Genomic DNA, 13,998 nt, shown 5'->3' on the forward strand with positions numbered 1-13,998 from the left:
GGGTAATGTGGGGGCGGGGACAGAGGAGGGGGAAGGGTTACGTTAGACATTGTGATCGGCCGGTCTGATAAGATGCCTCTTTAGTTTGCGTTTGAAGCTGTAGAAATTGGGAGTTCCTCTGATTGTCCGGGGTAGAGCATTCCAGAGAAGTGGTGCAGCTCGGGAGAAGTCTTGTATACGAGCGGGGGAGGGTCTGATAATAGAGGATGGAAGTGTTAGGTCATTGAGTGAGCGGAGAGCGGGGGTTGGGCGGTAGACAGAGATGAGGGAGGAAATGTATGGAGGTGCAGCATTATGGAGAGCCTTGTGGAGGAGGGGGAGAACTTTATATTTTATTCTATAATCAATAGGCAGCCAATGTAGTGACCGGCACAGACCGGAGGCCTCGCTGTAGTGACCGGCGCAGACCGGAGGCCTCGCTGTAGTGACCGGCGCAGACCGGAGACATCGCTGTAGTGACCGGCGCAGACCGGAGGCCTCGCTGTAGTGACCGGCACAGACCGGAGGCCTCGCTGTAGTGACCGGCACAGACCGGAGACATCGCTGTAGTGACCGGCGCAGACCGGAGGCCTCGCTGTAGTGACCGGCACAGACCGGAGGCCTCGCTGTAGTGACCGGCACAGACCGGAGGCCTCGCTGTAGCGACCGGCACAGACCGGAGGCCTCGCTGTAGCGACCGGCACAGACCTGAGGCCTCGCTGTAGTGACCGGCACAGACCTGAGGCCTCGCCGTAGTGACCGGCACAGACCGGAGGCCTCGCCGTAGTGACCGGCACAGACCGGAGGCCTCGCCGTAGTGACCGGCACAGACCGGAGACCTCGCTGTAGTGACCGGCACAGACCGGAGGCCTCGCCATAGTGACCGGCACAGACCGGAGGCCTCGCCGTAGTGACCGGCACAGACCGGAGACCTCGCTGTAGTGACCGGCACAGACCGGAGGCCTCGCTGTAGTGACCGGCACAGACCGGAGGCCTCGCTATAGTGACCGGCACAGACCGGAGGCCTCGCCGTAGTGACCGGCACAGACCGGAGGCCTCGCCGTAGTGACCGGCACAGACCGGAGACCTCGCTGTAGTGACCGGCACAGACCGGAGGCCTCGCTGTAGTGAGCGGCACAGACCGGAGGCCTCGCTGTAGTGACCGGCACAGACCGGAGGCCTCGCCGTAGTGACCGGCACAGACCGGAGGCCTCGCCGTAGTGACCGGCACAGACCGGAGGCCTCGCCGTAGTGACCGGCACAGACCGGAGGCCTCGCCATAGTGACCGGCACAGACCGGAGGCCTCGCCGTAGTGACCGGCACAGACCGGAGGCCTCGCTGTAGTGACCGGCACAGACCGGAGGCCTCGCTGTAGTGACCGGCACAGACCGGAGGCCTCGCTGTAGTGACCGGCACAGACCTGAGGCCTCGCTGTAGTGACCGGCACAGACCGGAGGCCTCGCTATAGTGACCGGCACAGACCGGAGGCCTCGCTGTAGTGACCGGCACAGACCGGAGGCCTCGCTGTAGTGACCGGCACAGACCGGAGGCCTCGCTGTAGTGACCGGCACAGACCTGAGGCCTCGCTGTAGTGACCGGCACAGACCGGAGGCCTCGCTGTAGTGACCGGCGCAGACCGGAGGCCTCGCTGTAGTGACCGGCGCAGACCGGAGGCCTCGCTGTAGTGACCGGCGCAGACCGGAGGCCTCGCTGTAGTGACCGGCGCAGACCGGAGGCCTCGCTGTAGTGAGCGGCACAGACCGGAGGCCTCGCCGTAGTGACCGGCACAGACCGGAGGCCTCGCCGTAGTGACCGGCACAGACCGGAGGCCTCGCCGTAGTGACCGGCACAGACCGGAGGCCTCGCCGTAGTGACCGGCACAGACCGGAGGCCTCGCCATAGTGACCGGCACAGACCGGAGGCCTCGCCGTAGTGACCGGCACAGACCGGAGGCCTCGCTGTAGTGACCGGCACAGACCGGAGGCCTCGCTGTAGTGACCGGCACAGACCGGAGGCCTCGCTGTAGTGACCGGCACAGACCTGAGGCCTCGCTGTAGTGACCGGCACAGACCGGAGGCCTCGCTATAGTGACCGGCACAGACCGGAGGCCTCGCTGTAGTGACCGGCACAGACCGGAGGCCTCGCTGTAGTGACCGGCACAGACCGGAGGCCTCGCTGTAGTGACCGGCACAGACCTGAGGCCTCGCTGTAGTGACCGGCACAGACCGGAGGCCTCGCTGTAGTGACCGGCGCAGACCGGAGGCCTCGCTGTAGTGACCGGCGCAGACCGGAGGCCTCGCTGTAGTGACCGGCGCAGACCGGAGGCCTCGCTGTAGTGACCGGCGCAGACCGGAGGCCTCGCTGTAGTGACCGGCACAGACCGGAGGCCTCGCTGTAGTGACCGGCACAGACCGGAGGCCTCGCTGTAGTGACCGGCACAGACCGGAGGCCTCGCTGTAGTGTCTAGCCTGGTAGATGAGCCGCTGCATTCAGAATAGATTGTAGAGGGGAGAGTTTAGTGAGGGGAAGACGGAATAGTAAGGAGTTACAGTAGTCAAGGCGAGAATGAATCAGAGAGACAGTAAGTGTCTTTAGTGTATCTCTGGTAAGGAAAGGGCGTATTCTGGAGATGTTTTTGAGGTGGAGGTGACATGAACGTGCGAGTGATTCAATATGAGGGGTGAAGGAAAGGTCTGCGTCACACATGACCCCGAGGCAGCGGGCCTACTGCCTAGGAGTTATAGTAAGGCCTGAGACTGCAATGGATATATCAGGGACAGATCTATTAGATGGTGGAAACAGTAGTAGTTCAGTCTTAGAGAGATTTAGTGTCAGATAGAGTGAGGACATGATATTAGAGACAGCAGAGAGACAGTCACTGGTGTTCTGTATGAGTGCAGGGGTGATGTCACGGGAAGATGTGTATAATTGGGTGTCATCAGCATAAAGATGGTATAATGGTGTCATATAAGGAGTATACATGGAGGTGATATGGTATAATGATGTCATACAAGGAGTATACATGGAGGTGATGTGGTAGAATGACGTCATACAAGGAGTATACATGGAGAGACTATAACATAATGTTTGGGTTTTGCGTGTACGGTTCTTTATAGTCTAGGTGGGAGACATACTGGGCATGCGTACTAGCTTTTCCTGCGCCTCAAACCTCGACTTGGTCCCTAACCAGTAATTGGATGTTCCTGTGTGAGACCGCGTCTTCCGCTCGTTGATTGGCTGCTTTTATCGTTTCCCTTTTTAACCTCTATGCTGATTGGAGGAGGCTGCACGCTGACTTTGTTTCCCGCTCTGTGATTGGTTGAGACAGCGAGGCTTGGTATTACTGTCACCGGCTGATGTTAGCGGGGCCACAGCCCGTGCCCGGAACTGACAGCAGGAGAACGGTGAAGATTGAGAGCGGGGCGGCGAGAGGTGAGGGCCGGTGTATATATCTCCTGTCTGTATACTCTCCCTGTATATAGTGTGTGCCGGTGTATATATCTCCTGTCTGTATACTCGCTCTGTATATAGTGTGTGCCGGTGTATATATCTCCTGTCTGTATACTCGCCCTGTATATAGTGTGTGCCGGTGTATATATCTCCTGTCTGTATATAGTGTGTGCCGGTGTATATATCTCCTGTCTGTATACTCTCCCTGTATATAGTGTGTGCCGGTGTATATGTCTCCTGTCTGTATACTCTCCCTGTATATAGTGTGTGCCGGTGTATATATCTCCTGTCTGTATATAGTGTGTGCCGGTGTATATATCTCCTGTCTGTATACTCTCCCTGTATATAGTGTGTGCCGGTGTATATATCTCCTGTCTGTATACTCTCCCTGTATATAGTGTGTGCCGGTGTATATGTCTCCTGTCTGTATACTCGCCCTGTATATAGTGTGTGCCGGTGTATATATCTCCTGTCTGTATACTCTCCCTGTATATAGTGTGTGCCGGTGTATATATCTCCTGTCTGTATACTCGCCCTGTATATAGTGTGTGCCGGTGTATATGTCTCCTGTCTGTATACGCTCCCTGTATATAGTGTGTGCCGGTGTATATATCTCCTGTCTGTATACTCTCCCTGTATATAGTGTGTGCCGGTGTATATGTCTCCTGTCTGTATATAGTGTGTGCCGGTGTATATATCTCCTGTCTGTATACTCTTCCTGTATATAGTGTGTGCCGGTGTATATGTCTCCTGTCTGTATATAGTGTGTGCCGGTGTATATATCTCCTGTCTGTATACTCTCCCTGTATATAGTGTGTGCCGGTGTATATGTCTCCTGTCTGTATACTCTCCCTGTATATAGTGTGTGCCGGTGTATATATCTCCTGTCTGTATACTCTCCCTGTATATAGTGTGTGCCGGTGTATATATCTCCTGTCTGTATACTCGCTCTGTATATAGTGTGTGCCGGTGTATATATCTCCTGTCTGTATACTCGCCCTGTATATAGTGTGTGCCGGTGTATATATCTCCTGTCTGTATATAGTGTGTGCCGGTGTATATATCTCCTGTCTGTATACTCTCCCTGTATATAGTGTGTGCCGGTGTATATGTCTCCTGTCTGTATACTCTCCCTGTATATAGTGTGTGCCGGTGTATATATCTCCTGTCTGTATATAGTGTGTGCCGGTGTATATATCTCCTGTCTGTATACTCTCCCTGTATATAGTGTGTGCCGGTGTATATATCTCCTGTCTGTATACTCTCCCTGTATATAGTGTGTGCCGGTGTATATGTCTCCTGTCTGTATACTCGCCCTGTATATAGTGTGTGCCGGTGTATATATCTCCTGTCTGTATACTCTCCCTGTATATAGTGTGTGCCGGTGTATATATCTCCTGTCTGTATACTCGCCCTGTATATAGTGTGTGCCGGTGTATATGTCTCCTGTCTGTATACGCTCCCTGTATATAGTGTGTGCCGGTGTATATATCTCCTGTCTGTATACTCTCCCTGTATATAGTGTGTGCCGGTGTATATGTCTCCTGTCTGTATATAGTGTGTGCCGGTGTATATATCTCCTGTCTGTATACTCTTCCTGTATATAGTGTGTGCCGGTGTATATGTCTCCTGTCTGTATATAGTGTGTGCCGGTGTATATATCTCCTGTCTGTATACTCTCCCTGTATATAGTGTGTGCCGGTGTATATGTCTCCTGTCTGTATACTCTCCCTGTATATAGTGTGTGCCGGTGTATATATCTCCTGTCTGTATACTCTCCCTGTATATAGTGTGTGCCGGTGTATATGTCTCCTGTCTGTATACTCTCCCTGTATATAGTGTGTGCCGGTGTATATGTCTCCTGTCTGTATACTCTCCCTGTATATAGTGTGTGCCGGTGTATATGTCTCCTGTCTGTATACTCTCCCTGTATATAGTGTGTGCCGGTGTATATGTCTCCTGTCTGTATACTCTCCCTGTATATAGTGTGTGCCGGTGTATATGTCTCCTGTCTGTATACTCTCCCTGTATATAGTGTGTGCCGGTGTATATGTCTCCTGTCTGTATACTCTCCCTGTATATAGTGTGTGCCGGTGTATATGTCTCCTGTCTGTATACTCTCCCTGTATATAGTGTGTGCCGGTGTATATGTCTCCTGTCTGTATACTCTCCCTGTATATAGTGTGTGCCGGTGTATATGTCTCCTGTCTGTATACTCTCCCTGTATATAGTGTGTGCCGGTGTATATGTCTCCTGTCTGTATACTCTCCCTGTATATAGTGTGTGCCGGTGTATATGTCTCCTGTCTGTATACTCTCCCTGTATATAGTGTGTGCCGGTGTATATGTCTCCTGTCTGTATACTCTCCCTGTATATAGTGTGTGCCGGTGTATATGTCTCCTGTCTGTATACTCTCCCTGTATATAGTGTGTGCCGGTGTATATATCTCCTGTCTGTATACTCTCCCTGTATATAGTGTGTGCCGGTGTATATGTCTCCTGTCTGTATATAGTGTGTGCCGGTGTATATATCTCCTGTCTGTATACTCTCCCTGTATATAGTGTGTGCCGGTGTATATATCTCCTGTCTGTATACTCTCCCTGTATATAGTGTGTGCCGGTGTATATGTCTCCTGTCTGTATATAGTGTGTGCCGGTGTATATGTCTCCTGTCTGTATACTCGCCCTGTATATAGTGTGTGCCGGTGTATATGTCTCCTGTCTGTATACTCTCCCTGTATATAGTGTGTGCCGGTGTATATGTCTCCTGTCTGTATATAGTGTGTGCCGGTGTATATATCTCCTGTCTGTATACTCTCCCTGTATATAGTGTGTGCCGGTGTATATGTCTCCTGTCTGTATACTCTCCCTGTATATAGTGTGTGCCGGTGTATATATCTCCTGTCTGTATACTCGCCCTGTATATAGTGTGTGCCGGTGTATATGTCTCCTGTCTGTATACTCTCCCTGTATATAGTGTGTGCCGGTGTATATGTCTCCTGTCTGTATATAGTGTGTGCCGGTGTATATATCTCCTGTCTGTATACTCTCCCTGTATATAGTGTGTGCCGGTGTATATGTCTCCTGTCTGTATACTCGCCCTGTATATAGTGTGTGCCGGTGTATATGTCTCCTGTCTGTATACTCGCCCTGTATATAGTGTGTACCTGTGTATATATCTCCTGTCTGTATACTCGCTCTGTATATAGTGTGTGCCGGTGTATATATCTCCTGTCTGTATACTCTCCCTGTATATAGTGTGTGCCGGTGTATATGTCTCCTGTCTGTATACTCTCCCTGTATATAGTGTGTGCCGGTGTATATGTCTCCTGTCTGTATATAGTGTGTGCCGGTGTATATATCTCCTGTCTGTATACTCGCCCGGTATATAGTGTGTGCTGGTGTATATGTCTCCTGTCTGTATACTCTCCCTGTATATAGTGTGTGCCGGTGTATATATCTCCTGTCTGTATACTCTCCCTGTATATAGTGTGTGCCGGTGTATATATCTCCTGTCTGTATACTCTCCCTGTATATAGTGTGTGCCGGTGTATATATCTCCTGTCTGTATACTCTCCCTGTATATAGTGTGTGCCGGTGTATATGTCTCCTGTCTGTATACTCTCCCTGTATATAGTGTGTGCCGGTGTATATGTCTCCTGTCTGTATATAGTGTGTGCCGGTGTATATCTCTCCTGTCTGTATACTCGCTCTGTATATAGTGTGTGCCGGTGTATATGTCTCCTGTCTGTATATAGTGTGTGCCGGTGTATATGTCTCCTGTCTGTATACTCTCCCTGTATATAGTGTGTGCCGGTGTATATATCTCCTGTCTGTATACTCTCCCTGTATATAGTGTGTGCCGGTGTATATGTCTCCTGTCTGTATACTCTCCCTGTATATAGTGTGTGCCGGTGTATATGTCTCCTGTCTGTATATAGTGTGTGCCGGTGTATATGTCTCCTGTCTGTATACTCTCCCTGTATATAGTGTGTGCCGGTGTATATATCTCCTGTCTGTATACTCTCCCTGTATATAGTGTGTGCCGGTGTATATGTCTCCTGTCTGTATACTCGCCCTGTATATAGTGTGTACCTGTGTATATATCTCCTGTCTGTATACTCTCCCTGTATATAGTGTGTGCCGGTGTATATGTCTCCTGTCTGTATACTCTCCCTGTATATAGTGTGTACCTGTGTATATGTCTCCTGTCTGTATACTCGCCCTGTATATAGTGTGTACCTGTGTATATATCTCCTGTCTGTATACTGGCCCTGTTACAGTTGGGCTGTGTTCACATGGCTCTGCCTGCATTCATTCCATTGTTAGTCAGTGACCGGTCATCCATTACAGACTGGTTTGGCCCCCCCCCCGCCCCCCACACACCGGCTGTCTCAGGATAGAAGACCCCTTTAACCCTTTCATTGTATAATACAGCTGTGACTGTTCCCGGCGGCCATTGCTGGGCTTAACCCCTTACAAGCTGCGGCACGCTCCATCCACAGGACAGGGGGGTGTCCGTCGGTTTCGGTGACCTGTCACTGCTGAGGTCACTTCACTACAAATGGTCTGCTCCAAATTCTGTCTCAGTCTTCCGGGCGTGGACTAAGCTACAGAAGGCCACACCCAGTTGTCCATCAGATGGGAACGTTCTGAGGTGGTTGGAGAAAGTGTCAGGGAGCGGGACAGACAGTTGGGGTGCTGGGACTGAGGACTGTGCCCGACCATGGCTGGTGACCGCCTCACACACCGCTGTTTGCACCGGTCACTGCAGTGAGGGCAGGACTCCCGAGCGGTGATATGTGGATGGGCAGGGTGTCATAGTGAGGCACATTTGGGGTGACCTGTGCTGATCCCGTCCAGTTTGTAGGTAATGGGTGACAGACTACCCTGGTACGTTTAGGAATCCCGCCTCCAGCCTGTTGTATAGAGCTGGGTTATATAGGGTTCTATAGGTGCAGCAGCTCTTAGGGCCCCTTCACATGGAGCTTACACTCCGTGTATTCTGTACATTTTACACGTGTAATATCTAGTTAGACATTGAGTTCAATGGCGTGTTCGTATAACGCGCGTCTTTTTGCGCGCGCAGACGCGTTATGCGAAAAAGTCATTAAAGCAAAGGCTAACTACGTTTTACACGTGTAAAATGTACAGAATACACGGAGCGTAGACAGAATACACGGAGCGTAAACTCGGTATGAAGGGGCCCTTACAGACTCTGATCCTGGCGGGTCTTGTGACTGCCGCGTCAGTGCAGCATGGCGGCACCCATGGCGGTGTATACAGCGATCAGTAATAAGCCTTCTCTAGGGGAGCTCCGGCTGTAGTTGCAGCAGATTTCCCGACTTTGTGCAGCTACCTAATACGACATGGACGTTCCAGTATGTCCTGGCAGAACAAGGAGCCACTATCCAGACGCAACTACTCTACGGGCGCTCCGGAAGTGCTTAAACTAGATGGAACTGTAACAGTCCGTCAGCTGTGACAAGTATTAGGTCACAGGTCGCCCTGGGTGTATACACAACTGGCCTCTGCCTGCGACTTAGTCTGCGGTTTGTTGGTGCTGATGATCCGCCTATATTCAGCAAATTGCTGCTGTCAATGGTTTGCGGCAAGCTGTCCTGCTGCTGAACTTGTTCCTCGCGCTGTGCCTGTGATTGTTCCGTCATCTCAGCAGCTCGCTGTGGTGCCATATAATGAGCGTGGTGTTGGTGATGATGATCAACCTGCTCCGGCGTTTCGGCATCTCTCAAGTTGGCCTTCACACTGTGCCTGTGATTGTTCCAGTATCTCAGCAGCTCGCTGGGACGCCATATAATGAGCGTGTTGTTGGCGCCGATGATCCCCCTCATCTCCGCCTGAGACCTCTATGAAGGAGCCAGAAGTCACAGATCTCGTTATTTGTGACAAATTAATTTTCTTTTTCCCGCCATGTTTAATATTAGCAAACTGCCAATGTGCAGTAAAGGTGTTTTCCCCTCCAGTGTGTCAGCACTGCCTGGAGCAGATCAGATAATATGCAGATGCTTGTACACAATGGACTGAGGGTTAGCTGAGTGTTACATAGAGAGATAACAGACCTGGGACCTGAGATAAGCGGCTGCAGGAGCAGCGTAATATAGTATGTGACCATAAATCCAGAACAGTAGTGAAGCCATGTCATGTACCGGGATACAAAGTAGCCGATGTGTTACTCCAGGTTACAGAGTATCTATGGGACATGTAATATAGTATGTGACCATAAATCCAGAACAGTAGTGAAGCCATGTCATGTACCGGGATACAAAGTAGCTGATGTGTTACTCCAGGTTACAGAGTATCTATGGGACATGTAATATAGTATGTGACCATAAATCCAGAACAGTAGTGAAGCCATGTCATGTACCGAGATACAAAGTAGCCGATGTGTTACTCCAGGTTACAGAGTATCAATGGGACATGTAATATAGTATGTGAACATAAATCCAGAACAGTAGTGACGCCATGTCATGTACCGGGATACAAAGTAGCCGATGTGTTACTCCAGGTTACAGAGTATCTATGGGACATATAAAATAGTATGTGACCATAAATCCAGAACAGTAGTGAAGCCATGTCATGTACCGGGATACAAAGTAGCCGATGTGTTACTCCAGGTTACAGAGTATCTATGGGACATGTAATATAGTATGTGACCATAAATCCAGAACAGTAGTGAAGCCATGTCATGTACCGGGATACAAAGTAGCTGATGTGTTACTCCAGGTTACAGAGTATCTATGGGACATGTAATATAGTATGTGACCATAAATCCAGAACAGTAGTGAAGCCATGTCATGTACCGAGATACAAAGTAGCCGATGTGTTACTCCAGGTTACAGAGTATCAATGGGACATGTAATATAGTATGTGAACATAAATCCAGAACAGTAGTGACGCCATGTCATGTACCGGGATACAAAGTAGCCGATGTGTTACTCCAGGTTACAGAGTATCTATGGGACATATAAAATAGTATGTGACCATAAATCCAGAACAGTAGTGAAGCCATGTCATGTACCGGGATACAAAGTAGCCGATGTGTTACTCCAGGTTACAGAGTATCTATGGGACATGTAATATAGTATGTGACCATAAATCCAGAACAGTAGTGAAGCCATGTCATGTACCGGGATACAAAGTAGCCGATGTGTTACTCCAGGTTACAGAGTATCTATGGGACAAATCTCATCCAAATCCGCTCAGTGGTTTCTGTGATTGAGGAGCAAACACCCAAAGTGTCACATGTATAATATTAGTAGGATGTGTTCTGTAGCCGATCATGTGCTGCTCCTCCTCCGGTCCTGTGATCGGCCGCTGACTCTACCTATTGATATCTCATATGCCCCAATATCATTCAGACTGAGCTAAATGTCATCGTGCATCATAACCATTTATCATAAGCTACACCCCAACCTGAAACGGGCCTATGGTCATGGTGACACACAAGGTGAGGTACCCCAGAAGCCTTCAATCCCCACCATATGGAATATGTATTCTTTTAACCCAGTGTCTGGGCAGGCTCGGTTACGCCGCATTGTGGGAGATGTAGTGTACTCTACATGAAGTGGGAGCTGAACCTGCAGGCTTAGGCCTCTTCTATCATCACCCAGCTTTCCCAGGCGCAGATAGATGACTGCAGTATTTTCTGTGTTTTCTCTCTTCCAGACCCCGAGCTCTGTGGCCAGGATGAGCGTGGAGGCCACCGGTAAGCCCCTGAAGGTGGGCTCTAGAGTGGAGGTGATCGGGAAGGGACACCGCGGCACCGTCGCCTTTGTGGGGGCCACACTGTTTGCCACAGGAAAATGGGTGGGAGTCATCCTGGATGATGCCAAGGGGAAGAATGACGGCACCGTGCAGGGCAGGAAATACTTCACCTGCGAGGAGAACCACGGCATATTCGTGCGTCAGTCACAGGTACGAGGACGGAACTGCAAAGACTGTGCTGATCAGCCAGCGCTGTGCTCAATGCCTCCACTAGGGGAGCTGTACATGTGTAGTGAGCCCCCCTAGTGGACAAATATACCCCTCTAATGATCAATAGGGGGCACCCTCTTACATGTGAGGGGGTATCAGCAGATTAGGTCATGTATGGAGAGGACAGGTTGTGGAGATTACATGTGAGGAGGTATCAGCAGATTAGGTCATGTATGGAGAGGACAGGTTGTGGAGATTACATGTGAGGAGAGGACAGGAGATTAGGTCATGTATGAAGAGGACAGGTTGTGGAGATTACATGTGAGGAGGTATCAGGAGATTAGGTCATGTATGGAGAGGACAGGTTGTGGAGATTACATGTGAGGAGAGGACAGGAGATTAGGTCATGTATGAAGAGGACAGGTTGTGGAGATTACATGTGAGGAGGTATCAGGGGATTAGGTCATGTATGAAGAGGACAGGTTGTGAAGATTACATGTGAGGAGGTATCAGGAGATTAGGTCATGTATGGAGAGGACAGGTTGTGGAGATTACATGTGAGGAGGTATCAGCAGATTAGGTCATGTATGGAGAGGACAGGTTGTGGAGATTACATGTGCGGAGAGGACAGGAGATTAGGTCATGTATGGAGAGGACAGGTTGTGGAGATTACATGTGAGGAGAGAACAGGAGATTAGGTCATGTATGGAGAGGACAGGTTGTGGAGATTACATGTGAGGAGTATCAGGAGATTAGGTCATGTATGGAGAGGACAGCTTGTGGAGATTACATGTGAGGAGTATCAGGAGATTAGGTCATGTATGGAGAGGACAGCTTGTGGAGATTACATGTGAGGAGGTATCAGGAGTTTGGCTCGTTCCCCATCATGTTGTTCTGCACCACAGAGCTCGGTGTGTTTGCAGTGTACACATGGTATGGTCATAGCGGCCCTGCTGTGTCATCGGGCCAGGACCTCGGTCTCCTCTTCATTGTTATCATGTATGGTGTGATGTTTGTTCTGTGCTCATAAATCCAGGAACAGATCAGGATGTTGAGGTGACGGCAGTCAGTGGGACATAATATGGGTGTGCTCAACTCTGCTACATCTATACACCTATACATCCCTGAGGCTGCTGGAACTACCAGCCATAAAATGTCCTACTCTGTAACCTGTCACACTTGAGACCTATACACACATGGATAACCTGTAGGAGGCGCACATACAGCATTCTGCTCTCACCTGCACTTCTCTCTCTTTGTAGATCCAAGTGGTGGAAGATGGAGCTGATACGACATCCCCTGAAACCCCAGAACCGGCCGCCACCAAGGTGCTGAAGAGAGGTACGAGGGTCGTCACAGGCACAATCTGTATACTGTGTGATTGGGAGATACATGTCATATGTGCGGCAGCTGATATCACTGGTATATTGGAGGACTCAGCACGCTATAACTGAGATCATATGGACACAAAATTCAGCCTCTCCTCTCCTGACATAGCTGATAACAGATAGTAATAGATTGTATTCCCCTGTCCTACAGTCGGCCTCTCCTCTCCTGACATGGCTGATAACAGATAGTAATAGATTGTATTCCCCTGTCCTACAGTCGGCCTCTCCTCTCCTGATGTGGCTGATAACAGATAGTAATAGATTGTATTCTCCTGTCCTACAGTCGGCCTCTCTTCTCCTGACATGGCTGATAACAGATAGTAATAGATTGTATTCTCCTGTCCTACAGTCGGCCTCTCCTGACAAGGCAGATAACAGATAGTAATAGATTGTATTCTCCTGTCCTACAGTCGCCCTCTCCTCTCCTGACATGGCTGATAACAGATAGTAATAGATTGTATTCTCCTGTCCTACAGTCGGGCTCTCCTCTCCTGACATGGCTGATAACAGATAGTAATAGATTGTATTCCCCTGTCCTACAGTCGGCCTCTCCTCTCCTGACATGGCTGATAACAGATAGTAATAGATTGTATTCCCCTGTCCTACAGTCGGCCTCTCCTGACATGGCTGATAACAGATAGTAATAGATTGTATTCTCCTGTCCTACAGTCGGCCTCTCCTCTCCTGACATGGCTGATAACAGATAGTAATAGATTGTATTCTCCTGTCCTACAGTCGGCCTCTCCTGACATGGCTGATAACAGATAGTAATAGATTGTATTCTCCTGTCCTACAGTCGGCTTCTCCTGACATGGCTGATAACAGATAATAACAGGATTGTATTCTCCTGTCCTACAGTCGGCCTCTCCTCTCCTGATATGGCTGATAACAGATAGTAATAGATTGTATTCTCCTGTCCTACAGTCGGCTTCTCCTGACATGGCTGATAACAGATAATAACAGGATTGTATTCTCCTGTCCTACAGTCGGCCTCTCCTCTCCTGACATGGCTGATAACAGATAGTAATAGATTGTAATCCCCTGTCCTACAGTCGGCCTCTCCTCTCCTGACATGGCTGATAACAGATAGTAATAGATTGTATTCTCCTGTCCTACAGTCGGCCTCTCCTGACATGGCTGATAACAGATAGTAATAGATTGTATTCTCCTGTCCTACAGTCGGCCTCTCCTCTCCTGACATGGCTGATAACAGATAGTAATAGATTGTATTCCCCTGTCCTACAGT

The 13,998-nt window shown here is 49.8% G+C and overlaps 1 protein-coding gene across 5 annotated transcripts in view; it reads left to right on the forward strand.

The window, feature by feature from the left end:
* Positions 1-13,998, forward strand: part of DCTN1 (dynactin subunit 1) — a 101,934-nt gene that overhangs the window by 26,323 nt on the left and 61,613 nt on the right. For all 5 annotated transcript variants that reach the window (XM_075261927.1, XM_075261936.1, XM_075261943.1 and 2 more), the window contains exons 2-3: positions 11,116-11,364; positions 12,627-12,705. In XM_075261927.1, coding sequence (XP_075118028.1) covers positions 11,116-11,364; positions 12,627-12,705 — 328 coding nt within the window. The remainder of the gene's footprint in view (positions 1-11,115; positions 11,365-12,626; positions 12,706-13,998) is intronic.

The sequence above is a fragment of the Leptodactylus fuscus genome, chromosome 1 (assembly GCF_031893055.1).
Source record: "Leptodactylus fuscus isolate aLepFus1 chromosome 1, aLepFus1.hap2, whole genome shotgun sequence".
Taxonomy (NCBI): domain Eukaryota; kingdom Metazoa; phylum Chordata; class Amphibia; order Anura; family Leptodactylidae; genus Leptodactylus; species Leptodactylus fuscus.